At 40.8% G+C, this 26,557-nt stretch overlaps 9 protein-coding genes across 12 annotated transcripts; 7 read left to right on the top strand and 2 right to left on the bottom strand.

The window, feature by feature from the left end:
- Positions 1–252: 252 nt before the first annotated feature.
- On the top strand, positions 253–7,274 carry LOC137782690 (gamma-crystallin M3-like). Of its 3 annotated transcripts, none has more exons than XM_068572220.1 (3): positions 253–264; positions 6,566–6,808; positions 6,979–7,274. In XM_068572220.1, exons 1-3 carry the CDS (start codon positions 253–255, stop codon positions 7,252–7,254), a joined length of 531 nt encoding a protein of 176 aa, XP_068428321.1. In that variant the 3' UTR covers positions 7,255–7,274. The 3 variants fall into 3 exon arrangements, with proteins under 3 accessions (XP_068428321.1, XP_068428322.1, XP_068428323.1); XM_068572221.1 differs by lacking the exon at positions 253–264 and adding an exon at positions 6,392–6,400; XM_068572222.1 differs by lacking the exon at positions 253–264 and adding an exon at positions 6,392–6,400 and having other exon boundaries at positions 6,566–6,810; positions 6,984–7,274.
- Positions 1,146–3,040, bottom strand: LOC137783185 (gamma-crystallin S-1-like). Its single transcript, XM_068572982.1, has 3 exons — positions 3,016–3,040; positions 1,517–1,722; positions 1,146–1,418 (listed from the first exon to the last, which is right to left on the bottom strand). The coding sequence occupies exons 1-3, from the start codon at positions 3,038–3,040 to the stop codon at positions 1,146–1,148; spliced, it is 504 nt and encodes a 167-aa protein (XP_068429083.1).
- Positions 3,469–6,530, bottom strand: LOC137782692 (gamma-crystallin 1-like). Its single transcript, XM_068572223.1, has 3 exons — positions 6,522–6,530; positions 4,277–4,519; positions 3,469–3,843 (listed from the first exon to the last, which is right to left on the bottom strand). The coding sequence occupies exons 2-3, from the start codon at positions 4,319–4,321 to the stop codon at positions 3,568–3,570; spliced, it is 321 nt and encodes a 106-aa protein (XP_068428324.1). The 5' UTR covers positions 4,322–4,519; positions 6,522–6,530; the 3' UTR covers positions 3,469–3,567.
- A 1,715-nt stretch (positions 7,275–8,989) lies between the features above and the next one.
- On the top strand, positions 8,990–9,719 carry crygm5 (crystallin, gamma M5). The gene is made up of 3 exons (XM_068572217.1): positions 8,990–8,998; positions 9,090–9,338; positions 9,438–9,719. The coding sequence occupies exons 1-3, from the start codon at positions 8,990–8,992 to the stop codon at positions 9,717–9,719; spliced, it is 540 nt and encodes a 179-aa protein (XP_068428318.1).
- A 2,367-nt stretch (positions 9,720–12,086) lies between these two features.
- On the top strand, positions 12,087–12,842 carry LOC137782689 (gamma-crystallin M3-like). Its single transcript, XM_068572219.1, has 3 exons — positions 12,087–12,101; positions 12,222–12,464; positions 12,564–12,842. The coding sequence occupies exons 1-3, from the start codon at positions 12,087–12,089 to the stop codon at positions 12,840–12,842; spliced, it is 537 nt and encodes a 178-aa protein (XP_068428320.1).
- A 2,533-nt stretch (positions 12,843–15,375) lies between these two features.
- On the top strand, positions 15,376–16,165 carry LOC137782688 (gamma-crystallin M3-like). Its single transcript, XM_068572218.1, has 3 exons — positions 15,376–15,384; positions 15,532–15,783; positions 15,890–16,165. Exons 1-3 carry the CDS (start codon positions 15,376–15,378, stop codon positions 16,163–16,165), a joined length of 537 nt encoding a protein of 178 aa, XP_068428319.1.
- Positions 16,166–18,743: 2,578 nt separating this feature from the next.
- On the top strand, positions 18,744–19,475 carry LOC137782528 (gamma-crystallin M3-like). The gene is made up of 3 exons (XM_068571853.1): positions 18,744–18,758; positions 18,865–19,107; positions 19,203–19,475. The coding sequence occupies exons 1-3, from the start codon at positions 18,744–18,746 to the stop codon at positions 19,473–19,475; spliced, it is 531 nt and encodes a 176-aa protein (XP_068427954.1).
- A 2,598-nt stretch (positions 19,476–22,073) lies between these two features.
- Positions 22,074–22,873, top strand: LOC137782529 (gamma-crystallin M3-like). The gene is made up of 3 exons (XM_068571854.1): positions 22,074–22,176; positions 22,269–22,511; positions 22,598–22,873. The coding sequence occupies exons 1-3, from the start codon at positions 22,144–22,146 to the stop codon at positions 22,871–22,873; spliced, it is 552 nt and encodes a 183-aa protein (XP_068427955.1). The 5' UTR covers positions 22,074–22,143.
- A 2,024-nt stretch (positions 22,874–24,897) lies between these two features.
- Positions 24,898–26,072, top strand: LOC137782600 (gamma-crystallin M3-like). 2 transcript variants are annotated; one of them, XM_068572007.1, is made up of 3 exons: positions 24,898–24,909; positions 25,431–25,682; positions 25,794–26,072. In XM_068572007.1, exons 1-3 carry the CDS (start codon positions 24,898–24,900, stop codon positions 26,070–26,072), a joined length of 543 nt encoding a protein of 180 aa, XP_068428108.1. The 2 variants fall into 2 exon arrangements, with proteins under 2 accessions (XP_068428108.1, XP_068428107.1); XM_068572006.1 differs by lacking the exon at positions 24,898–24,909 and adding an exon at positions 25,314–25,346.
- Positions 26,073–26,557: the final 485 nt, after the last annotated feature.

The raw sequence follows: 26,557 nt of genomic DNA, 5'->3' as shown, positions 1-26,557 counted from the left end.
TTTGGTCACTTTAATTACGTTTATCTGGTGCAATATAAACACATTTAAATACCTTTTTTATATATATTTAATTGTTTATTCCGTGTGTGTATTTGATATTGCTATTGTATTCTTCTTTACTGTTTTTTATTACTGTTTACTCTTTCTTCATATTACTTGTTTGTGTCTCTTGTGTGCATTGCTGATGTAATTCTGCAATTTCCTCACTGCGGGAAGAATAAAGGATTATCGTATTTTATCTTATCTTAAGAAATGCATGGTCGTGCCAGTGTAATTATTCTATTTGTGTTTTTTTGTCGTTTGTGTCGTGGTATATTTGTTACTTCAAAAAACAAGAATGAGCGTTATCAGTTGATAACAGTCGCCTCAATGATATTATGAGTATTATCTTCAGAAATAAAAAAGTCAGATGTTCTCATAAGCACACGCGGTATCGGTGTCTGCATCATCAACATCACTACTTATGCGTATTTGTAGTTGTATTTAATGCATTGAAGACAAATATGGGATCAGTCCAAACTGTAACTAAAGAGTCATGAATGGTTTTATCAATTAAGCCGTCTGCCACAATCAGCTTTCTTATACTAATACTATACATATTATATTTATATATCATTACTAGTAGAACCAGTTCACAACCTTACAGTTCAGATCGTCTGCATCAAAGCCAAAAGAAAAAACATTTGTAAGTGAGGTAACGGACTCTTGTTAAACATCTTCAGTAATTTCCGAAAAATGTTTTGTTACAGTTTTTATTGTGTAAATCTTGGTGTTACCTGTATTCATATGTATGTATGACGATGAGGTTTGATAGGCAGATGTGTCAATACTAAAAAATAGTCATTAGTTGCAGCCTTATAAACATAAAGTCTCAACTCAACACCCTACTTAGACACTTTCAACAAACTGAACATCATCATCTGCATATAAGTTTGTTTTATTATTTAATATTTACACCTATAAAACTGGTTCGTTGTACCTAATAAACTGGCAACTGGAAATTAAATTCTCCTCATTGATGATGAATTGTTTTATCACTGTTTGTCTTAATATTAGATTCCTATGTAAAAGAGATTAAAACGTACAAACAATCAGGGTCAAATAAATTTATTGCAGTGCATGACATCAAATGACAAGGTTTAATTTCACAGCTCCGCGATTACTCTGATGGAGCCCACGGTGGGTTTGGTCGCTCCCCACTCTGAGTGGTGTCGGTACTCTCCTTTCTCCAGCAGGTACTGGCGACCACAGAAGTTGGGATGCTCAAAGAAGACCCAGGAGCCCTCCAGGACCTTGCAGGACTGGACTTCCTGTCTGAGCCATTTCTCCTGGATGGACTTTGTGTTTTCCGAAACCTCCAAAGACTGACCGACAAAGTTGGGCCTGTCGAACAGCCTCAGCTTGTACGTCCCTTTGGCCTGAAACCCCAAACAGCCCAAGAGATGATCCACAAAGCCAAAAAAAAGCGTGTTTAGATATTCTTTTTTTTTCCTTTCCCGCTTTTTTTTTTACTTACGTGTTTGATGATCCTGCAGGATCTGACGCAGTCATTGAAGCCCATCCAGCGGCGGTGCTCGTTGTACTCCCCCGGGCCAACGACGTACTGGTAGCCGGTGTAGTTGTCGCGCTCGTACAGAACCCACCAGCCGCCCTCCACCTTGACCGAGTTGCAGCGGCGGACGAAGCCCTGCAGGTCCGGTGAGTCCCCCGGACCTGCACAATCTGGAGGGAATAGACGGGATTACAGACGAAATCTGTGTTTAAAACGTCTGTGCTCGCACTAAATTCCCCCCCGAAAAATTAGCCCCTGTAACTGAAAGCACACATTTCCAACGCTGTCCTCACCTTCTCCATCTGTGGCTCTTAAAATACCAGATGCCGAAGCAAACGCAGTACTCTTTATACACGGCAGGGACAATACTACCAAATGCATGGTTAGCAGGGCATGTACCAGTTATTACAATCCAAATATTCATCTAGAGTGCACCTATTGTTCTTACTCACTGAGTTGCCTTTCCACACACAATGGTGGTTTCGCGGTGCCAAGTATCTAAACGGCCGTCCCTGCTCAGTCTAAACTGATCTGGACCGCTGCAACACGTGTGTCTCGTTTGTGCATTTTCATATGAAGCTTTAATGTGAGCTATACACTTTGAGGTGTTATGTACAAATAGAGTGTTTTATCATTATCCTTTATATAATTATCTGGTCAGAATATGCTACATTATTAGACAGAAGTCATACAATGATGAACATAATGATAATAAACTGCAGTGATACAACCTGCAGACGCTGGTACATAAACTACTTTGACAGCTTGTATTACATGTATTGAAAATTTAAACAAAAACTAAAATGTTATCTTGAAGAATTAAACAAAAGAACCCAAAACAATACTGTCTCGACATGTTTGTGTCGTGCAGAACTTGTATTTTGAACGATTTTTTTTTTAAATAAAAAATTGTATGACTGCTTTAGTAGTTTTATTTATGCATATATATATATATATATATATATATATATATATATATATATATATATATATATATATATATATATATATATACACACACACACACATATATGTGTGTGTGTGATATTATAGAATATATATCTAGTTCTATTTTATGAAACTGGATCTATTTCTGCTCTTCACATCATCTACATTAGTACACAATCATTTATATAAACACAATAAATATTATCTCAGGTTTTTAAAAAAAGTGAACTGCAGGGACATATTCAGAAAGTGATTTATCCAAAAATATGCCAAACAATTTTATCTTAAATCTTAAGGTGAATAGTTAAAGATAATGTAATCACAAACAGTGCCTAAAGGTTGTGATGATACCATATTAAATTACATGTAATAAGCAAAACAATGATCACATTTTTGAGTAAAAGTCTTTTTTTTTCCATTGTGTGTTAAATCTGCCTCGAGGTGTTTTACTAATACTGATATAAGACATTAAAAGTTTCTGCTGTGGATAATATTAGCTAAAAACATATTTTTGCCTTGAATTTTGACCGTGACGTACATTCTGAATCAGGATCTGTGCAGACGTGTTTGTGGCTCACAGGCAATATGCTGATGCGGAAAAAAATTTCAACTATCGATGTCTAACGTTAACCATCTTGTATGTGAATCATTCATCTCGCACTCTCTCGCTAAGTTCCCTCACTGCATAAAGTTATTATTATTTCATGTGCCTGCCCACGTGAAGTAGCATCCGACACCAATCTGTCATGGGACGTTAGCCGTGCTGAACAACACACATGGAAGGTGTCATGTGACCCAACGAGAAAGAACGCACACGTCACCGTTACGGGCAATACACACTTTTTATTTTGAGTGCAAAACATTTGGGGTTCTGGCGAGAAGCGCAGATGCCCAGAGTTCTAGAACTGACTCAAGATTCCGGAACGTCGGAGGCTTCAGTCGGACTCTAGGACTCCGGAAGTGTTTGGAACATTGTTGGGGGGTTCCGGAACTCAGGGATTCTAGAACTTTGGGTGTCTTTCGCTGTTCACGGAACCTCTTTTTAGGGGGCGTGGCCTCTGCCGGGCCTAGAACTCTGTGATCATGCGGAAGGATCCCACGGCGGGGGAGGTGGCGCCCCAGTCTGTGAAGTTGTGGTAGTCGCCGCGTTCCAGGAAGTACTGGCGTCCGTGGTAGTTGGGCTGCTCGTAGAGGACCCACGCGCCGTCCACGACCACAGAGGAGTGGACTTCCTGGAACTTGAAGGCCTCGTACACCGACTCGCAGTCCTCGGCGCCCTCTGCCGCCGGGCCTTCGAAATCCTTCTTTCCGTAGAACCTGATCTTCCAGGACTTTCCGTAGACCTTGAAAGAGTTAGGGAAGTAAAGTCGACAGAATAACGTTAGTGTTTAGCATCTGAACCGTTTGACCTAGTTTTCTTCAATAATTGAAGTGGACATGAAGCATCCTGCTGCCAAATCATGAGCCTTTTATCTCTCCCTCTTCCCCCGTTGGCCTTTGACTGATTACTGCTTGGTTGGTGCACTCTGTGGTATTTGACTGCAGCTGGGTGCTCTCCTGCAAAATAATTAACCCAGAAATGCTTCAAAATCAAGCTGTGTCCTGGATTTTACGTAAACTACCACCCATTTTGACTCTACTACTGCTTGATGTAGCAAATGTATCGCTGCTTAATACAACTAAAACACAATAATATTACCTGAATAAGACAATTGCTGCTAAATGATGGCTTTCAAAGCTGTAACCTGTTGGTGTTCTACTGGTTATTGAGCTTACATTTTTGATAGAGCGACATGACTTGATGCTATCATTGACTCCCATCCACTGTTGGGGCTCAGGGTATTCCCCGGGGCTCAGGATGTACTGGTTGCCAGTGTAGTTGGGACGCTCGTACAGCACCCAGCAGCCACTCTCCACTTTAATGGAGTTGCAACGGCCGAAGTAGGAGCGCAGATCGGGACCGTCGGTGCTGCACTCATGGCGCCGGCCTTGGAAGTTCTTATCCTCGAAGAATGCAATCTGGATGGAAGGAAACGGACCAATCGCGGTAAACTATCATCCCGGCATTGTAGGAAATACAACAACGGCACATTGTTGTATTTCTAGACAAAAGACAGCTTACGTGCACGACATAGTTACTGCCTGAAAAGATCTTGAAATCCTTTAGAAAACAGAGTTTGCTCCTTACCTTCCCCATTGTTAATGCTACTGCTTGCCTGCCACCCAGCTGCAGCCGTGTTGTGGTTTATATCGAAATGCAGAATGTGCAGACGAGGGGAAACTGTTGTCATCTAAATTAGCTTGATTTGCATATCAGCAAAACGGTTTGGTCAAGTTTGATTTCCCTTTGTCCTCGTGGGACGGCCTCGTATCAAAGAATTGACAAAGATGTCAAACTTATCACGTGCCGACAGTTATCTTTAAGAATTGTGTGTATTGTTTCCACCGCGTTCATTGTCATTTGGTCTAATTATCAGCAGACTTTGTTTTATGGGATCTGGCTTTATTCTGTAGATTGTCGTCATTTTTGCCTTCTTACAGGAAGAGATTACATCATCGTGAATGATGGCAATGCAGTCCTTTCGTTCCATTATGTCATACTTAAGTTTCTTGTGATCAGTCGGTTAAAGAACTTGTTAATTGTCAGTGAAGCGTTAATATCTGGATTCTTGAAACAGATTCAATGTAATGAAGACAATGTCGTATTTCATCAAACCCAACGACGTGTGTTCGATCCCGTTTGAAGCTGCATCGTCGTCTCCCTTCAAAGTTTAACCAACAACATTAACGTTAGCATTAGCAGTAACATTTAGCATATTATACATCTCTGTTGGAAATGTCCAAACGTCTGCGGCGAGAAGCTTTTACGTAACTAAAGCTCGTGTTTCACTTTTTTCTACCGGAAGACAACAGGATGCAGAGGAGGAGAAGAAGTCCTGATATGACCTGAGCTGTTGTGGTTGATGTTTTCTTTTTTTTTAATGAACCATAAAGATTCATTATGATCCGAAGACACGTCTGAATGAGCATTGTTTTAAAAAAATCAAAGAGAAATTTGCATTTAGGAACAATGCTGATCAGAACCATCGTTCATGTTTATTTGTCGCGTCTGTGGTTCTCCTGGTTTCTCAAATTGTCTGTTGTGAACAAAAGACCTTTCATAACAATACTAATAGAGGTAGAATACCATCAGACCACTGGGTCACGAGTAATTTACTCATATTTTCCTCGTTCTTAATGTTGTAAGCAGAATATAACCTGATTGTTTACCCTTGAAGGTCGATAGAGAGCGATGTATTCAATATGGTGTTCATGTACTGGCATTAAAATGAACAAACACAGATAACACTGAGATTAAATAAAGACATTTCTGGGCATTCAGGTGATAAGAGGTATTATTAAGGTAGTGTTTACTTCAGTCAGGCTGGAGCACCAAGCTTCATTCGTCAGCTTTACCTTCTCCAGACTGTGGTTTGAGTGCATAGTTAATGCATCAAAATAAACTCATAGCCATTTAAAACTCTATTCTGAAGACATCCACGGTCTGAACGAGTGCCACATTCAAACGAAGCGTGACAAATGCATTCAGACAGATTGTTCAAACTCCGTTTGTTTTTCTTTCTCGTCGCTGCTAATCTTCCACCAGTCTGAGAAATGTGTTAAACCGCCGCTCGGTTCTTCTCCGTCCTCTCCTGCCTTGTGTCTTCCGGCCATTGCCCCTCTCCCTTTGTGCTCCATCAGGAGGGCACACATGAAATTAACACACGATCGCAGAGCTGCTTATTCATCAGCTTCCAGATGATTTGAATGATAAAAACCCTGTTACGGGGCGTATAAAGTATAAAAGCCACAGGTTGTTGGACAGATTCCCACAAACACAGAACATCCAACATGGGCAAGGTTTGTCGGGAGTAGACCAGAAAAAGCACTTTTTTTATTCAATTTAGGGAGCAACGTAAACAAATGGGGTAAAATAATAGACGTACCTGAAAGAATCTAAGCAGACTGAAGTAATGCAAACCTTTTTAAAATCGGTTTGTTCTGTGTTTTTTTTCTGTTCTGCAGATCATCTTCTACGAGGAGAGGAACTTCCAGGGTCGCTCCTATGAGTGCATGAACGACTGCTCCGACATGTCCTCCTACCTGAGCAGGTGCCACTCCTGCAGGGTGGAGAGTGGCTGCTTCATGGTCTACGACCGCACCAACTACATGGGAAGCCAGTACTTCATGAGGAGGGGCGAGTACGCCGACTACCAGAGCATGATGGGCATGAGCGACTCCATCCGATCCTGCCGCTTGATTCCTCAGGTGTGGAGAAAATAAAATAAACCAGTAATATTTGATGCCTAAGTAGCATTAGATCAGAAGAGTCCAATACATTTTATTCATTTCCCTGCTGTGCTGTTGGAACGTAAACGGGAAAGACGTTAGACACCTTTTACACGACCCCCCCCCCCCCGCTTTGTGTTCGTCCACAGCACAGGGGACAGTTCAGGATGAAGATCTACGAGAGGGAGAACTTCGGTGGTCAGAGCCACGAGCTGATGGACGACTGCGACAACATCATGGACCGTTACCGCATGAACGACTGCCAGTCCTGCCACGTGATGGACGGCCACTGGCTGATGTACGAGCAGCCCCAGTACAGAGGCAGGATGATGTACATGAGGCCCGGAGAGTACAGGAGCTTCAGGGACATGGGCATGAGCGGCATGAGGTTCATGAGCATGAGGCGCATCATGGATTCCTGTTGAATCAGAGAAAAAGAAATGTGTTGAATAAAAAAAGGAAAGAGGAATCAAACGTCACCTTGTCATTGTGTCTGTGTGAAACAGAAGATGGGCTAATAAGTTAATGCATCATATTCATTCGGTTTAGTCTGACAGTATTACCACTTAAATGTACTCCAAGTTACACAAGCTGCGAAATAGCGTGCCAGATATATAAATATAAGAAAGATCATAAAAGATACATACTGTTTATGAGGTTTTAGCACAAAGGAAATTGTTTAAATCTTCACGCTTGCTGTGCTTCTTACTTGTGATCAGAAATCTTTTGCAATTTAATGTCAATATCAAAAATACATGTTTTTTCATCAATTTTAAGAACACACACACACACACACTGCACATACTGTACATACAACTGCTGTCTATGCTGTTCCTAGAAAAAAAAAACTCTTAAAAGGGGCCCTCACCTGTTTAGTTTAGTGTATTAAACAGTTGTGCACTGTCGTCTTTGGGCCTGAAACTAACCTCTCATTATCCGGGTTTAGGGGTGAGATCCTTTCTCATAACTTTTCTCATAACCCTCATAAAGTCATTTGATGTAACAGCCTGCTTCTTTTGAGACGTCCACCTTTCAAAAAGGGCATCAAGTACATTTCTGTACTGCGCCTTTAAGACAGGTTTTCATAATCTCTGAATACACTTCGGCACTCACTTCCGAAACCGTTTTAATGATTTATTTAGTTTGTATGCTTCATTGTGTGTCCAATATTTGTCCATAATGCATGAAGTATATTAAAAAGTTCATGTCTGGACATGTTATAGAATAAACAATGTCTAATATTTGAACTTGTCCACATTGACGTCTTAAAAACAGTGGACCTCAGATTTAATTTAGACAGTTATACAATCTATGCATATGCATCAGCTCTTGTACTAATGTAGATGTCACCCATAAGATTTATTCACAAAGTATATATTTAAAAATCATACTTCAAACATACATAACACCTTCAAAATATTCGTTTTAATGACGTCGAATAAAACGCAGCATCCGACAGAGTTTAGCTCTTGTGAGTCAATATTTTATTGGTGTATTATGTGTATTAAGTATAGTACTACAATGTAAAAACACAAGTAAAAGTCCTGCATTGTCAATTTGACTCGAGCAAAATGTGTGTTGCTTTTATTACTATAGCCATTTTCAAACCAGAGTTAAAGGTGCTAATACAGCGCCATAAAACCCAAGCGTTGAGTGTTATACAATCATACATTATGTGTTAACAAGTATGTGGCATCTGTTGTAGTATCTTGGTGAAGTTAAGCTAATAAACTATCAGCTCAGGTTGTTTAATTATTAAAAATGTTTCATTCATTTTGGTAAAAATACAAGATATCCCTCTGAAATGTAGTGGTGCAGAAGTCTCAAGTAGCATCAAATTGAAACACTCAAGTTTGTACTTTACCACAGTACCGTCACCACCGACCCACCGGCGCACAAAGAGTCCCAGCGGAGGTCGCCCACCTGTAAACCCGCAGGAGAGCCCCTGTTGGCACTGCACCAGACGCACACAGTCTAGAATAGTAACCATTTACAGACCGATTTAACAAGCATCATAGCCCCCTGTATGCTACGCTGCTGAGTAAGATGTTCAAAACAATGGCTCCGCGGATCATTTAGCTATCGTGGCGGGTATAAAAAAGGCTCCGAGTTCGGTAGTGCAAAGTACCCGTGCAATCAGGGATCGGACCGAACACCAAAATGGGCAGAGTAAGAAGAGATCGTCTTTGCGAGATACGAAGAGGTGGGCGGATGAATAACTTCATCGTAACGTTTGAGATTGTTGCCGTTTGACTTTCAGATCATCTTCTACGAGGACAAGAACTTCCAGGGTCGCTCCTACGAGACCAGCAGCGACTGCGATGAGCTGACTTCTTACCTGAGCCGCTGCAACTCCTGCAGGGTGGAGAGCGGCTGCTTCATGGTCTACGAACGCCCCAACTACATGGGCCACCAGATGCTGGCCCGCAGGGGGGAGTACCCCGACAACCAGCGCCTGATGGGCATGTCCACCAGCGACTGCATCCGCTCCAGCCGCATGATCCCCACGGTAGGAAGCGTCGAACGATGAGGGTTTCGAAGACGATGAGGGTTTCGAAGCGGTTAACGGCGTGATCTTCTGTTTCTTCTTGTGTGTCCATTTTTACAGCACAAAGGCCAGTTCAGGATGAGGATCTACGAGAGGGAGAACTTCCGGGGTCAGATGAACGAGGTGATGGACGACTGCGACTCCATCCAGGAGCGCTTCCGCATGTCCGACTGCCAGTCCGCCAACGTGATGGACGGCCACTGGCTGATGTACGAGCAGCCCCAGTACAGAGGCCGGATGCTCTACCTGAGGCCCGGCGAGTACAGGAGCATGAGGGACATGGGAACGGGTCCCATGGACATGAAGATCGGATCCATCCGGCGTATCGTGGACTCCTGTTAAAAGAACAGAACGGGCTCCAGACTTGAAACTGTGAATCCACAAAACATTAATAAAGAATTGCTACCAATATTGAGTCCAGGGAGGAAATTTGGGCATAACATTTGATGAAGAAATTGCATGAATTACCATGAACTCCTCCTAAAGGTCAAAGGGGCAGTTTGGGCGGTTGTGACCGCTGCCGTTTTAATAACTGTAACCCGCATCCAGGTTCTTCTACCTATGAAATGTGTAATGTCATTACATTAAAGTTGAATTTCAAAGGATGAAACTGGACGTTGTGTGATTTTCTTCACATTTCCCGAAATCACTACTAGATACCAGACAATATATAGCTCATTTAAAAAGGAAATGAGAATAAAAAGATGTACGACATGCCGGTGTTTTACTCGCATTTTACTCGCATTTTACTATTTAGTCTTAAAGTGTTGTAGCTGAACACTTGTGGTATAAAACATGCTCTTTGCACACATTATTTAAATGTGCAGGTGTGTGTAATGATGTTAACGGTGGCTGAAGGCTTTGGGGGCTCACTGAGACACTTCAGGAAATAAGTTTTATGAATACATTCATTACGATTTTGACGAGCTTCTTCAAATTTGGGATTTTATTTTGATGCTGTGAGCAAAAACTGTTTGAAAAAAACATTTCAACATTGTTTTTATATGGACTGCATATATGAATTTGTGCTTTAATATTTTTTATTGACCTTTTCCTGTTATGACCAGTAACCATACCAATAATATGAATAAACACAAAGAAACAGAGGTTGAATGAACCATACTGAGCCATATTTATTATTTCATATTAATGCATACTTTTAAACATATGCATTAAAAAAAAGTTTTAACTCCATTAAAAAAGATGGGTCTCTTAATAATGTGCTAATAAGTTCATTCACTTAATTAAAAGGGGTTGCAGATTATTTTGAATAAAGTCTATTTCAGAAATATATGATTCCTTCAATTTCCTTTATTGTAATATTAGATGGGGTACATTTAGTTATCTATGACGATCTGAATAAATAATAATAATTTTACTTTTATCAACAGCTTGAATGAGCAAGCTTATAAATAAAAGAGGGCAAAGGTCTTGTTAGGTGACCATGTTAATTTGTGTTATTGCAAGTGTACATATGGTATTTTTTTCATTTCATAAACTTCTAAATATATATTTTTTTACATTTCTCTATTCAACTGTACTTATTTCTGTTTATAAGCTGCTGCCACACTCACATGTTCCTCTCTGGGAGTCAATAAATGATCATATCGTGTTTGTTTTTAACTCTGACGTCTCTGTCGTTGTCTCATTTGCTGCTGTAACTCTGTGAGGGGCAAATAAAGAATTGCCTTATCTTGTCTTATCTCAATGTTGTATTTCCTTCGCTGTTCCACAACTGAACAGCACACAGCAGAAGTGAAACGGGTCAGAAACATCTCTTAATATTTCCTCACACACCAGCGTCCACGCTGGTTTGATGATGGCGAGTCACAACCACGCTGACGTCAAACATATCGGACAGGAAGTATGCGTAAGGTGCAAATAGCTGATTCAGAGTTGGTCAAATATTCTTAAAAGTCACAGTCAACAAACATTATTAGCAAATAGTAATGTAGAAAAAAAATATTTGTTTCAATAAATTACAAAAAGGTATAATTTTCAAAATGACCCGAAATATAAATTTATTTAGTTTTATATTCGCTATCTGATCTGCCACATTTTAAGTTAATGTTGGTTAAATTTCTTAACTTGATAGGACGAAATGATCACAACCATAAAAGTCCTGTCTCTACAAAGTATAACCTGTATGTTATTGATCAGTTGAAGTATTATATGTGAGGCAACACAGTACACGTTATACATAACATAGTATATATAACTCAATATATCCACTTTATGTCACCGTGCATGCTCGTATTCAGATTGTTGAAGTCCCATCATCAAAAACCAGATAATTATATAACATTCATTTGCTTTTATCCTCTGATATTATCGTATTTAAATGTATATTGAATTGTACATTTGTGAGAAAATGTCCAATCATTATGTAGGTAAACTGCATCGAGTACACTGTGAAATATACAGATGGGTGTTATATTACCGCTGGAAGCTTCTCTTTATACATCAGACAACAATGCTGCATGTGTACAGTACATGCATTTCCACCAGAGTGGTATCGTGCTGGATAATAACCCTTTCGCGGCCCGACTGCTCGGTAGGCCTATGCGGCATGTTGCTGGCTCAGGGGTTTGCACAATAGAAGCCCGACATACTTTTTTTCACATTGAGCAGGTATAAAAGTAACGGTTAGCACCGACATTAACACACAGAAGCCACAGCTCAGTCCTGAGGACCAACGCAAATTTAATCATGACCATGGGCAAGGTAAAGTATTGGGAAAGATCCAGCCATTGCAGCAAAAAAAAAATTAAAAAAATCTCAATCTCTATTTATTAATTACTGGGGAGTCATTGCGGTGCTGATGAATTGTTGATGTGCTTTCAGATCATCTTCTACGAGGACAGGAACTTCCAGGGGCGTCAATATGAGACCAGCAACGACTGCCCGGAGCTGACCTCCTACCTGAACAGGTGCCAGTCCTGCAGGGTGGAGAGCGGCTGCTTCATGGTGTACGACCGCCCCAACTACATGGGCAACCAGTACTTCATGAGGAGGGGCGAGTACGCCGACCACCAGAGCATGATGGGCATGTCCGACTGCATCAGGTCTTGCCGTACCATCCCCATGGTACAGCAGGGTTTTTATTCTCCAGCTTGTAAATCCTCCACACATCTTTGAATGTTTTTTTTCAGATTTTTTTCTTCCCCTTAAATGTTTTCCCTGCAGCACAGGGGATCCTACAAGATGAAGATCTACGAGAGGGAGAACTTCGGCGGTCAGAGTCACGAGCTGATGGACGACTGCGACAACATCCAGGACCGTTACCGCATGAACGACTGCCAGTCCTGCCACGTGATGGACGGCCACTGGCTGATGTACGAGCAGCCCCAGTACAGAGGCAAGCAGATGTACATGAGGCCCGGAGAGTACAAGAGCTTCAGGGACATGGGCATGAGCGGCATGAGGTTCAATAGCATGAGGCGCATCACTGACTCCTGCAACTAAATTTTCACTAAATTGCACCAAATAAAATCTTTCTACTCTGCTATTTGGACTTGTTTCAATGGTCGTTTTGAGAACCGGGCAGCAAAAAGAGGGGAAGTCAACGGGCAATAGATGGGCATCAGTGGGTGTAAATGATCATGAGGCACTTCCAAATATGTGTGCATGCATATAAGACCTGCAAAACAATGGAAAATAAAGATGATGAATTGTACAATTTCTTTCACGAGTCTTATTTTAGTTTTTGGTAAATACTGCACATTTGCAATTTGGATGTATTCAATTTTACTTGGTTTTTACAACAAATTTGAAATTCCCACGCAGATTATAGTTACATTTCAATCAGACTTAGAATTTACCAATAATTGATTATACAGGCATACCATTTTAACAGTCCACCAAGGCCTTCTGTGCCGTCTGATATTGTATACATAAAAATGTGCATGAAGAGATGCCGTGTCATTAACGGATGTCATTAATGCATGTAGTCCACATCAACAAGAACCAGTCACATTTAGTTCTAACAAAATGTGCAAAAACAATCCAATAAAACTGCGGCACTTAAACACTGCACACTCAAGAGAAGAGAGAATGATCCACAAGGAACAATATTAACTACCGTAAAATTTGCCACAAGGCGCAATGGAAAACAGGCTGACGGCGAGGGCACCTTACCCCCGCCCTCTATGGCGCCGGCCTCTCCAGTGCTAGTCACTCTGGTGCTAACCTCTCTGCCGAAGAACCAAGCCGGGTGACACCGTGGCAGGGTTGAGAGGAACAGTGGCACGAGTAGCAGCTGCTGCCGCCGGATGCACTTTGAGCTCAAATAAACAACACTGAAACTTTAGCACGAAAATAAAAAAGTATTGTCAGCGTTAGCTGCAGCAGCTAGCTCCCGGGTAGCGGAACCAGCCCCGGCTCGACGCCCGACCGGGGCAGCAGCAACAGCGCCGTGGCTTGTTTATGATTAAATACGACTGCAAATATAAAACCAAAACAGTAACACATACAGCACTTCACTTGCCACTTGCTGCTCATTTAAAGACAAAGTCCATCCTGCTCTCTTTGTTAAACATTTTGATGGCGCGGTTTATTGGTACACTTCAGTTCCAATACCAGGTCTTTCTCGATGGCCATGCCAGTAAGGACAGTCGAAAATGGCAGTCGATATTAGCATCATCACCGCCAAACATGCCCATTACCCTCCATGAGAAAGGCATCCTCAGAAAATCCGTCATCAAGTCCGTTTCTCCTCCTGCCTTCAGCCATTGAATGTTTAAAAAACTACACCAAGCAAAACACGCGAAAAAAAATATTTTGCTTTGAGAATTCATGCATCTTCACAACACGTAGAGTTAAACTTTGATGAACATTGTTTGCAAAGTCACAGACCCAACCGATAGCAAAGACTGTGTGTGTGCTTGATCCCGCTCGGCACTTCCCAAAAGATTTCCAGGATTTCAGCTTTGAACAGACCACCTTAATAAAAAGGTTGCATTGGACATGCACGCAGAACAATGAGCATGTGAGTGTAGCAGCACCTTTTCAGCTGTCTCTTTAAACTGGTTACATGTCAGGGTCATATAGGGAAATGTCTCAGAAATGACATTGTGACTTATCCAATAAAAAAGCTATCCATCCATTATCCGAACCACTGATCCTCTTTAGGGTCGCAGGGCGCTGGAGCCGATCCCAGCTGTCATTGGGCGAAGGCAGGGTACACCCTGGACAAGCCGTCAGTCCATCGCACCAAGACAGTCAACCAGTCCCGCTCACATTCACACCTACAGCCAATTTAGAGTCCAATTAACCTAAGATGCATGTCTTTGGACTGTGGGAGGAAGCCGGAGAACCCAGAAGGAACCCACGCTGACACAGGGAGAACATGCAAGCTCCACACAGAAGGACCTGACAGACCAGCATCCGAATCCCACCAATGTCCAACAAACAATGCAAAAAATCCTACAGTGATATATATATATTTTTTATTTCTCAACCCATTTTTCTTTGCTATCACCACCTCATGGACAGCATGTGCTATTAGTTTATAGTTGATATAGCCGGCCTTCATCGCCGACTATTGATGATGACAATATAATGATGCCTGTCAGGATTTAGTTTGAGGTCCCCATTGTCTGCTGAATGTTTAGCTTTGGTAAAATGTGAGCTTGTTGGCTTCTAAAAAGTGAGATCAAACCATAATTTAAGTAATTTGGGCTTTTGACTAGCCTGTTAACACAATCTGTAGTCACATTTTAAACAGAACATTGAATATTCAAACGCCTAAACCATTTTTGAAAGACATGCTGTACGCTCTATTCTTGCGAAAAGGAAAATTCTGTTTTGAGGTTGTGACCCTGTTGGTAAGCAAGTCCAAACGATAGGCTTCTATAGACGCTTTGCTGGGTCAGGAATTTGAACAATAGTGCGACAGTGTCTTTGTTTCTGGACAGGTATAAATGCAACTTGTTCAGACGAGCACAGTATCAGTTCAACAAACGTTCTCCAGGAGATCTGAAAAACCGCTGCTACCATCATGGGCAAGGTAGGAAAAAAATAGAATGAAATAATCACACTTTTTAAAAAAATCAATGTTAATATACCTACAAATATGTAAATGGCTGTATATGTAGTCATGCCAATATGTATTTATGACTTTTGCCTTCAAAACCCTTCACTCCTTTGTTTTCAGATCACCTTCTACGAGGAGAGGAACTTCCAGGGTCGCTCCTATGAGTGCATGAGCGACTGCTCCGACATGACCTCCTACCTGAGCAGGTGCCAGTCCTGCAGGGTGGAGAGCGGCTGCTTCATGGTCTACGACCGCACCAACTACATGGGCAACCAGTACTTCATGAGGAGGGGCGAGTACGCCGACTACCAGAACATGATGGGCATGAGCGGTGGTATGAGCGGCATCAGGTCTTGCCGTATGATCCCCATGGTAGGTTCAAAGCGTCATCCGTCACATTGTTTTTTCATTTGGGTGACAACCCCCAACAAAACGTGATATTAAGGTGTTTATTTTTTCATTCTCTCCAAAAAAACAGCACAGGGGACAGTTCAGGATGAAGATCTACGAGAGGGAGAACTTCGGTGGTCAGAGCCACGAGCTGATGGACGACTGCGACAACATCATGGACCGTTACCGCATGAACGACTGCCAGTCCTGCCACGTGATGGACGGCCACTGGCTGATGTACGAGCAGCCCCAGTACAGAGGCAGGATGATGTACATGAGGCCCGGAGAGTACAGGAGCTTCAGGGACATGGGCATGAGCGGCATGAGGTTCATGAGCATGAGGCGCATCACTGACATGTGCTAATTGTACATTTTGACTTCAATAAATGATGTAACTTTCCTAAATCCTGATGTCTTGGTATTTACTTAAATTAGTTTAACTTAAAAATGAAAATCTAGTTGATTGAAATATTTCAGCATTAAGTCAAAATTTGATTTTGAAATGTGCACAAATGCTTGACAAAAAATCCCCAGCATTATTCCAGTTAATATTTTTGTTTTGTTCCACCTGTGACTGGCTTTTTTTATATACCAAACTTTAAAAATCTTCTGGTGACACAAGTGTACAAAGCAGGACAGTCTTTTTTTAACAATATACACATCCAAATTATTTCAGGTAACATGTACAAAATTTAAAAAATATTTTTTCATAATTTGTTGAGGGTCGTAGCATAATTAGACTAGTAAATCAAGCGCATTTCTTTCTAAACCAGGCAAAATTAGGAAAAATCAGTTGCCTGAATATTTTCGTAGTGTGGAAAAGGTTTCGAATCTTTTGATAAAAAATATATTTCCATTATTACCATGTAAACAAAAAGGAATTAGCTTAATATCTTTGACATTCTGACATAATGGCTCATATACGATGGAGATGGAGGTGAACGAAAGAGGATTAAGATAATGCCATTTTTGTTTTAATGCAGATAAATACAGCCTTGTATAAGCTGTACATTAACTTGGCAAAACAATGTGGTCTACTTTTCAAATATAATGTATTTTTTAGTGGGTTCACCCACCCTCGACCTTGAATGCATGGGTGATTTAGCTACGCAAGTCTTGCTAAGAAAATAAGTTGAGAGCTTGGTGTAGCATTGAATCAACGTAGAGTACCAGTACATCATATACCAGGGTTATAGGTTATGATACACATAGTTCTAATCGGGATAAACAATTGTCACATAAACTAGTTTACTGTGGCAGAGTGTACAGTCACATTAATGCTCTCCATTGGATTTGGGGATTTTGATAAGATTCTCAAAATGTTTTCACAATTACTTACAATACAATACAACTAATATCTCATCTATGTGTCTTTTTTTCCAATTATTTTGCTTTGTATTCAAATAACAATATATATTAAAAAAAACACTCTGGTATTGCACACAATTTTCCAAATACGTAATCTGAGGACAAGACTAAGCAGCTGTAGCAAAGAACAGAACCAGCTCCTTGATTTCCATGACTTCAAAGTGTAAATCTTATTGTTTCAACTTTTGTGAATCAGTTTTTAAGATGTGACACATACTGTGTGTCGTCATCCAGTTTATGCATATCCATTCACTATGTATTTATTTGCACTAGTTGTATTGTTTACAACTTGCAGAACGTTTGATTTCATATTTACTTTCTCTTCTATCGTATTTTTATTACGTGTTGGGGGTTATTGGTGCTTTGTATAAATATATACACACGCACCATGTGTTTCCACATATTTGTATACATTATAATCCGCACAAATTCCATGTATGTGATCACATGCTTTGCCAATAAAGCACATTTCTCCAGATTCTCACAAGAACATAATTTTCTTAAGCGATTTTAATCAACATGTCCAAAAGATTTGAAACAATAATTAATAAAGGACCTCATTGCGCTGTGTGACAGTATCACATATAGACAATTATCATTAAAACTGTAAATTATTCAAACCCAAGACGCCCAGGAATATATTTTTGAGTCTTGTGCATGAGTTATATACATTTATCCACATTTCTTCAAAATACAGCCACACACACAGTACACCGTAAAATATATAATGTGTATATGTTTGATTGTATATGTGTGATGCACTTTTAGATGTTGTACCACCTTCCCATAAATATATTTTGGTAACTTGCATAGACGACCGAGTATATATCTACCTTCACGATGAGAGTAATTATCTATTAAACATTGGAATTTAATACATTGTCCGTAGCACACACACAAGTTTTTTAATGTAATTACCAATATCTGAACCTGCTGTGCACACACATAAGTGGAAGCTTCTGTAGAACATATCGAATGACTATATAACAATAGACGGTTGTAATAATAAAACATTTTGTTCATAAATACATAAATAAACACTGAAACATCCTTACAGTGACACAAAGCTTATCGAATAAAAAAGTAAACCCTGTAAACAGGGTTGTTAACAAGGTTATTTATGTATTAATACTACAGTACGTGGCTCTGCAAATAGCTGAATAAACACATTTTGTTCATACAGATATGCATTATTGGCCGGCATGTCAGACTGTTGTGCTCACACAAAAGAAAACTCACGTCTATAAATTGTCCACTTACTAACCAGAGGGCCGTACAGCATGTTTTGAGACCATTGTTTGTTATTCTGTATCGTAACAACACAAAAAATGCTCATTGTATTGACTTCCCCATTGAAACATCCATTCTAAAGTCTTCTACGGGGTACAGTCACATGGAAATGTGACAAATTCCCCTGAGCACTGTATAGGCCTCTATACCATGTTGCTTGGTCAGGCGTTTGCACAATAGAGGCCACATATTCTGTGGGTTTGGTCAGGTATAAAAGTACCAGTTAAAACAGGACCGATATCAGTTCTCCAGCAACAGTTCTCTGAACTACCAACACCACAACCATGACCATGGGAAAGGTAAGGACATTGACCTCACCGTTTATTTTTCATTCATTTTCAATTATTGTCAATTTCATCGTCAGCTTTTAAAACGTCTTTTTCCTCTTATGTTTTCCTTTTTCAGATTATCTTTTACGAGGAGAAGAATTTCCAGGGTCGCTCCTATGAGTGCATGAGCGACTGCTCCGACATGTCCTCCTACCTGAGCAGGTGTCACTCCTGCAGGGTGGAGAGCGGCTGCTTCATGGTCTACGACCGCACCAACTACATGGGCAACCAGTACTTCATGAGGAGGGGCGAGTACTCCGACTACATGAGCATGATGGGCATGAGGGACTGCATCAGGTCTTGCCGTATGATCCCCATGGTAGGTTTAAAACAGCATCCGTCATCACAGTGTGAGTGACAAACCCGAACGAATCTTGGTGTTAATTTGTTTTTATTCCCTCCAAAAATCAACAGCACAGGGGACAGTTCAGGATGAAGATCTACGAGAGGGAGAACTTCGGTGGTCAGAGCCACGAGCTGATGGACGACTGCGACAACATCATGGACCGTTACCGCATGAACGACTGCCAGTCCTGCCACGTCATGGACGGCCACTGGCTGATGTACGAGCAGCCCCAGTACAGAGGCAGGATGATGTACATGAGGCCCGGAGAGTACAGGAGCTTCAGGGACATGGGCATGAGCGGCATGAAGTTCATGAGCATGAAGCGCATCACTGACATGTAAAAACTTGTGTCTACAATATGTCTTAATAAGCTAAAATAATAAAAACTTTTTGAAATAAATACATCTACCTCTTGTGTCATTTAATATGAATTTGGAACATGCGGCGATTACTGTATCATCTCATTTCTAGCGAACACCTGCGGTATAATTCAGAAAAAAATCCTTTAAATATGTGAAAGATTATAGAAAATACTTTTATTGTGATGCAGCACTTGGTACATTTGGTCAACAGTTGTTCTAAAGGAAGGAAATTGACCCAACACACCCTGTTTTAGAATGAATAATAAAAGGTTTTGTCATTTGTGTTTGTAACCTCAGACATATTAGGGTCCATAGTATAAAACATTGGTATAATATATCACCATGGAGTATATGTATTATTGTGTTTAAAGATCTTGCTGTTTAGGGGCAGAATTAGGAAAGTAGGAATATATTGATGAACTGTATGTATAAGGATGGAGTCCAGGGATTTTGATGTCCTCTCGACCTTTAGTCTAGTGCCATTATTTGTTCAAAACTGCACCTCACCAACACTATTCATGTTATCCAGTGTAATAGTTCAAAGGCTTTTGTTGACCCTGACCTTTGCTGACGTCTTTTCTGGCACCACCATCAATCTACAATAAAACATTATAACATATGTGTCTGATAAAGTTACTGAGCACAGGTCTCCAGCAGCCGGGGCTCTGCTCTGCTCCCGGCTGAAGGAGGAAACGCTTCTGTCAGGAGCAGAAATACGTTCTTCCCGCCGAAGCGCCGACCGCAGATCTTATGCTGTGTTCACACCAAAAGCGTTGCTAAAACTTGGCCGAAAAATTGCCCCTGACGCTGAGTTGCGAAAGCCTATCGGCTTGGAGAAGCTCTGCCTGTCGTCACCGGCGTCCTGCCATAGCAGAATTCAACATGGCTGCCGGTCGCCGGAATGAGCACTGGAAGCGGCTTCATTTAGACACTCGTCCTGGAGGAGTCGGAGCTGTGTGCGACTGCGGATAATATACATCCACAACATGTGTAACGCAGAAATAGTTGTTAATTTTCCATGATCGGTAGCGATAATAAAAACAGTTTTACAGCAACGTGACCGAGTCAGCTTAGGTTAGCGAGTGAGGCTATGTGTTGGTAACTTTAGGAATGTGACCGGGTCAGTTTAGGTTAGCTAGTGATGCTATGTGCTGCTAAGTACAGGAATGTGATCAGGTCAGTTTACGTTAGCTAGCGAGGCTATGTGCTGGTAATTACAGGAACGTGACCAGGTCAGTTTACGTTAGCTAGCGAGGCTTTGTGCTGGTAGCTTAAGGGTAACGTAGCCGAGCCCCACTTTCAGCCGCGAATGGTTGCTAAGAAGCAAATTAACCACATAAAGTCGAGCGAGTAAAATTAGGCCAAAAAAGCGTGTTTTGGTGTGAACGCACCATAAGTCTCTCCGTGGTGTGCTAGTCGCTCTTGGTGGGTCCTGCTGGAGTCTTTGCTGGAGGCATTTCTGGTGAAACCGGAAGCTGTTAATCGTTTCATCTCATTCTAGTTAAGTTCAGTTTATTTTTCTCAATTAAAAAAAAAACACAAACATAAGAGATGAATGAAATCACAGTGCAAGACGAGGCAGAAACCTACTAGACTTATTTGAAGCCTTCACCTGTATTATATTACAATTTCACAATATTATAGAGATCCAAAATTTATATACATAAGGTACAACTACGTGACATTGATGACAAAGTATTTTTTTTAATTTTATTTCACGATTTTGAATCGAGCATTAAGAATGGCTATTTAGAAATAGCCAATATTCCCAGCAAATGGTCTTGTGATCATATCGAGAGATCAATAATACATTGAGAGAGCTTCATCACTATTTTTATATTAACTTTAATTCATGTACATATCACAGGGACTTATATTAGTCATCCTTAATAGTGTAAAGTGATATAATTACCGTTGTAAGATGAAATGTGTATGTGAAATGTTGTCAATGTGTTTCATAATGTGCATCCTATGACTAACATTAAATAAAAAATATAATATGGGCATCTCTGTTGTTTAAATAGATTTAACTGTTAACAATCATAGAATATCATTTTTATCATCATTTATCATCAATATCATTGGATGCCTCTCATTTTTTAAATGTATGGAATGAAGAGCAAAGGTTCTGTTGAAATAACTATTCTGGCTCTGAATTAAAGAACAATGACATACTGTACTGTACATTATAATGTGTGTGGAACTCAGTCTTTCTCTTCATTCAGTTTGAGAACAAGTTACTACAAGCACTTCTGTATTTTTTACTAAAATACAATTTCTAAAATGAGTAGTTGAACAGAACCATGTGGAGCACATTCTCACTTACAGGACCCAATACAGAAAATATCTGCACCATACAGGTCATACACACAGTTTTGTCACATGGTTCACTACTCACATGACATAAAACACAGTTGAGAGGGCTTTCTGTAATGACTGAAAAGGGATTTCTAAAGACTACGAGGTACCCAGTGCCTGAAAAAATGTACAGAACCTCTGCATTCTGCTGGCTTCAATGGTAAGTTGCTGAGTAATGGGGCTCTGGGGGGGAGGGGTCACTGACTATTTACATTGGTCAGGTATAAAAGGAAAGGGTTAAACCAGATAGGTACACAGTACAGAAGCAACACAGCCCTCTACTACCAACATGAGCAACACCGACATGAACATGAGGGGCAAGGTACTAAAAATCGTTTTGTAATAAGCAGAACTTACTCTGACCTTATTTTCAACTTAATGCTTTATTTCTCACCTTTAACCACTTGTTTTCAGATCACCTTCTACGAGGAGAAGAACTTCCAGGGTCGCTCCTATGAGTGCATGAACGACTGCTCCGACATGACCTCCTACCTGAGCAGGTGCCACTCCTGCAGGGTGGAGAGCGGCTGCTTCATGGTCTACGACCGCACCAACTACATGGGAAGCCAGTACTTCATGAGGAGGGGCGAGTACGCCGACTACCAGAGCATGATGGGAATGAGGGACTGCATCAGGTCTTGCCGTATGATCCCCATGGTAGGTTTAAAACAGACCTTAAAAGGTGATCTTTAAGTGGTACCATTTTATCTCCGACATAACCAACATGTGTTTCTTCAAAACAGCACAGGGGACAGTTCAGGATGAAGATCTACGAGAGGGAGAACTTCGGTGGTCAGAGTTACGAGATGATGGACGACTGTGACAACATCATGGACCGTTACCGCATGAACGACTGCCAGTCCTGCCACGTGATGGACGGCCACTGGCTGATGTACGAGCAGCCCCAGTACAGAGGCAGGATGATGTACATGAGGCCCGGAGAGTACAGGAGCTTCAGGGACATGGGCATGAGCGGCATGAGGTTCATGAGCATGAGGCGCATCACCGATTCCTGCTAAGCTAAATGTTCAATAAATGTTTCTTGAATGTATCAAAAGCCAATAAATGAATAATTTACGCACATCTTTTTTTGTCAAGCTTCTTCCCAACTGTCACAATGGAATAATGAGTTAAAAAATAATACATGCAACTGTTCATGCAATTTTATATAATAATATAACTTTGACACTGCAAGGTTTAAATACTGCTCCGAGGGTTAGCTTTTTATTATTACAATGTTTTTACAAGATTAAGCCAACAAATTAACACTAAATGTAGGCAATTATATCAAATAAGTAACACTGGATGTATTATGCAAGTATGTTAATGAATAACACTTAATGTAATGGGCGAGTTCAACAGAATTATTTTAAGGTATTACTGCATTTGAGGTAGAAAACAGAGAACACACTCAGGAATGTAAGGCGCAATAAAGAAAAAAACTGGACACATAAGGACCATTTGAAGAGAAGCAGGACGAGGGGGACTTTGTAACTTCATAAAAGTTGAGACATTCCAAAAATCAACGGCTTTTTTAGCGGACTATCAAACAGGCAATAGGCAACAGTAGTCCAGACAATTGGATGCATTTAAGGCCCTGTTCCTCAGAATATTCTTTGTTGTACTTTTTATATGAATTCTTTTTGTTAGAACAAACCATCTATTCGGCTCTATTTTGTAGACGGACCTCATGACATAGGGAGTTCTCCTGGGGAAGGCCGAACATGACAAATTGGTGACCCCGACGTGATCCTCGAATGAGTTCAACAACGGCTGAAAAGAGACGTGGCTCGACTAACACTCTTGCGGGTATCCAAACGTTATAGTTAAGCAGAGCTGTTTTAATAAAAGTTTGCGTAGGTAGAACTAGGAAATTTAGGCAAGTGTTGGTGATCCACGTCGTCTCTAAATGCTGAATCTTTTTCAGGAGGAGCATCCAAAAGCTAAAAACTGAATGATCAATGATATTAAGTGTTACAGCAAGTGAATGTTGCAGCGTAGTACAATTGCAAATACAATACAGATAGATGTGTTTAATGGAAAAACTGTGCCGTAAAAGTCAAACTGGGTTGGCCGTTAATGAAGCGTCTGGGATGCAAATAGCGTTAAATACGCTATTTTAAAAGTTAAAACAAGGCAATGAAAAAAATTGTTCTAATTGATTTCAAATATCTGAACGCTAAACAGTGCCTTGTTGGGTCGTTGACAGCTCCCAATAATATCTGAATCATTTAAACACAATGTTTAAACTCAAGTGCACACTATAAGCTGATTCTTAATAACAAAACACGTATTCAAGCAAATTCATACTTAAAAGAACCTTTATGGCATTTATTACATTTTTGAATAAGTTTGCTGAGATTTAAATTTGAGGAATATTTTTTCAGTTGTTTTTATCCAATACCGCTCTATTGCCAGGTGCAGACAACATTATATTTACGTCTATTAAACTTGCAATTAACGAGGTGTCGAATAATAACATAACAGCAAACAACGATTTGCTTTGTAAATGTACAGTGAAGTATTTTCGACATGAGCAGAGAACAAAGTTGCTTTCCCTCTTATCAGAGCTTCTCTTTGTTGACGGCCATGCAAGCTTTTAGTGCATTTTTGTGCAAATAAGTGGGAAACACTGGTTAGCTCACGACCTACGCTCTGCACTGCGTCATCTGTTGCGGTTGCAGCTGATTACGCCGGAAGCAATGTCACAGAAGCATATCGCCCACCCTACTGGTTTCCACCCAGGTATTGGCTCTGTCAGCTGTTTTGCCATAGTTTCCACTGTGAGCGCTGTTAGCAATGTTAGCTAATAGCCACCACGCCGTCACACTTTTCAAAGTTACTGAGAGGCATTAGATAAGACCCCAATTTGATATAAAATGTTAAAATGGTCACTTTGTCAGATTAGGCGATTAGTCATAAACCCTTGTTGTGATTCAATCGAGGGTCACAACAGCCACACACTGGATTTCACAAACCCTGTGATGTCAATGAGAAAGATGTGCTTGGGACTAGCTTCCCAGAATGAAAATTTAAACAAACAATGATGTCAGAAGTCATGTTTGATACTGTCTTATCTTGAGATTGGAAAAGCTATAAAAAAAGAAAGACATCATAACTGACCTCTTTTTTAAAGTTCCACTGAGCAACACCACCATCATCCCTCTTCAGTTCTGTGCTCCTATTGGTCAACGTGGCAACACGTGGAATCTGCATGTCGGTACCTTGTGAGGCGTTACACATGCAGTGTCAATTGTTATAGAATACAAGGTACTCAGCCCCTAAAAAATGCATGTAACCTCTCCATTATGTTGGTCTCAATGGTAAATGGCTGAGTAAGGGGCTTCAGAGGGGGAGGGGTCACTGATTCTTTACCTGGTCAGGTATAAAAGGAAAGGGTTAAACCAGGTAGGTACACAGTTCAGGAGCAGCATCAACAGCAGCACATCAACAGCTAACATGACCAACACCGGCATGAACATGAGGGGCAAGGTACTTTTAAAAGCAGAAATTATTCTGACCTTATTTTCACCTTAATACTTTATTTCTAATCCTTTACAATTCACTTGTTTTCAGATCACCTTCTACGAGGAGAAGAACTTCCAGGGTCGCTCCTATGAGTGCATGAACGACTGCTCCGACATGTCCTCCTACCTGAGCAGGTGCCAGTCCTGCAGGGTGGAGAGCGGCTGCTTCATGGTCTACGACCGCACCAACTACATGGGAAGCCAGTACTTCATGAGGAGGGGCGAGTACGCCGACTACCAGAACATGATGGGCATGAGCGGTGGTATGAGTGGCATCAGGTCTTGCCGTATGATCCCCATGGTAGGTTTAAAGCATCATCCGTCACTCTATGTTTCTACTTTGGGTGACAACCCCCACGAAACGTGATATGAAGACATTAATTTTTTCATTCTCTCGCCGAAAAATCTACAGCACAGGGGACAGTTCAGGATGAAGATCTACGAGAGGGAGAACTTCGGTGGTCAGAGTCACGAGATGATGGACGACTGCGACAACATCATGGACCGTTACCGCATGAACGACTGCCAGTCCTGCAACGTGATGGACGGCCACTGGCTGATGTACGAGCAGCCCCAGTACAGAGGCAGGATGATGTACATGAGGCCCGGAGAGTACAGGAGCTTCAGGGACATGGGCATGAGCGGCATGAGGTTCATGAGCATGAGGCGCATCACCGATTCCTGCAACTAAATGTTCACAAAATGTTTCTTGAATGTATCAAAAGCCAATAAATGAATAATTTATGCATATATTTTTTGTCAAGCTTCTTGCCCAACTGTCACAATGAAATAATTAGTTCAAAAACAATACATGCAACGGTTCATGCAATTTCATATAATGGAACTTTGACACAGCAAGCTTTGAGAAAACAAGGTTTAATTAGCACTCCTGGGATTTGCTTTTTAGTATTACAATGTTTTTAAAGATCAAGCCAAATAATTAACACTGAATGTAGGCAATGATATCAAAGAAGTAACACTGGATGTATTATGCAAGTATATTAATGAATAACACTTAATGTAATGGGTGAGTTTAACATTTGAAGGTATGAATGACTGCATGTGAGGTAGAAAATAAAGAACACACTTAGGAATTTGAGGTGCAATAAAGAGGGGGATGCAGAATGAAACTGGACACATAACGACCGTCTGAAGAGAAGCAGGATGAGAACTTTC

This window comes from Clinocottus analis, unplaced genomic scaffold, assembly GCF_023055335.1.
Source record: "Clinocottus analis isolate CAN_PGR_092001 unplaced genomic scaffold, fCliAna1.0.p SCAF_12, whole genome shotgun sequence".
Lineage (NCBI taxonomy): Eukaryota > Metazoa > Chordata > Actinopteri > Perciformes > Cottidae > Clinocottus > Clinocottus analis.
Note: the sequence above shows the minus strand (reverse complement) of the source record. Positions and strands in the feature narration are given on the sequence as shown.

Coding starts and splice junctions, on each gene's coding strand:
- LOC137782690 (XM_068572220.1), top strand. Junction 6,809..6,978: donor CCTGCCGCTTGATTCCTCAG/GTGTGGAGAAAA, acceptor GTTCGTCCACAG/CACAGGGGACAGTTCAGGAT.
- LOC137783185 (XM_068572982.1), bottom strand. CDS start 3,040: ATGTACGTCACGGTCAAAATTCAAG. Junction 1,723..3,015: donor CGTCACGGTCAAAATTCAAG/GCAAAAATATGT, acceptor TATTCCCTCCAG/ATTGTGCAGGTCCGGGGGAC. Junction 1,419..1,516: donor CCTGCAGGATCATCAAACAC/GTAAGTAAAAAA, acceptor TTGGGGTTTCAG/GCCAAAGGGACGTACAAGCT.
- LOC137782692 (XM_068572223.1), bottom strand. CDS start 4,321: ATGGGAGTCAATGATAGCATCAAGTCATGTCGCTCTATCAAAAAT. Junction 3,844..4,276: donor CATGTCGCTCTATCAAAAAT/GTAAGCTCAATA, acceptor AACTCTTTCAAG/GTCTACGGAAAGTCCTGGAA.
- crygm5 (XM_068572217.1), top strand. Junction 9,339..9,437: donor CCAGCCGCATGATCCCCACG/GTAGGAAGCGTC, acceptor CCATTTTTACAG/CACAAAGGCCAGTTCAGGAT.
- LOC137782689 (XM_068572219.1), top strand. Junction 12,465..12,563: donor CTTGCCGTACCATCCCCATG/GTACAGCAGGGT, acceptor TTTTCCCTGCAG/CACAGGGGATCCTACAAGAT.
- LOC137782688 (XM_068572218.1), top strand. Junction 15,784..15,889: donor CTTGCCGTATGATCCCCATG/GTAGGTTCAAAG, acceptor CCAAAAAAACAG/CACAGGGGACAGTTCAGGAT.
- LOC137782528 (XM_068571853.1), top strand. Junction 19,108..19,202: donor CTTGCCGTATGATCCCCATG/GTAGGTTTAAAA, acceptor AAAAATCAACAG/CACAGGGGACAGTTCAGGAT.
- LOC137782529 (XM_068571854.1), top strand. CDS start 22,144: ATGAGCAACACCGACATGAACATGAGGGGCAAG. Junction 22,177..22,268: donor ACATGAACATGAGGGGCAAG/GTACTAAAAATC, acceptor ACTTGTTTTCAG/ATCACCTTCTACGAGGAGAA. Junction 22,512..22,597: donor CTTGCCGTATGATCCCCATG/GTAGGTTTAAAA, acceptor TCTTCAAAACAG/CACAGGGGACAGTTCAGGAT.
- LOC137782600 (XM_068572006.1), top strand. CDS start 25,314: ATGACCAACACCGGCATGAACATGAGGGGCAAG. Junction 25,347..25,430: donor GCATGAACATGAGGGGCAAG/GTACTTTTAAAA, acceptor ACTTGTTTTCAG/ATCACCTTCTACGAGGAGAA. Junction 25,683..25,793: donor CTTGCCGTATGATCCCCATG/GTAGGTTTAAAG, acceptor AAAAATCTACAG/CACAGGGGACAGTTCAGGAT.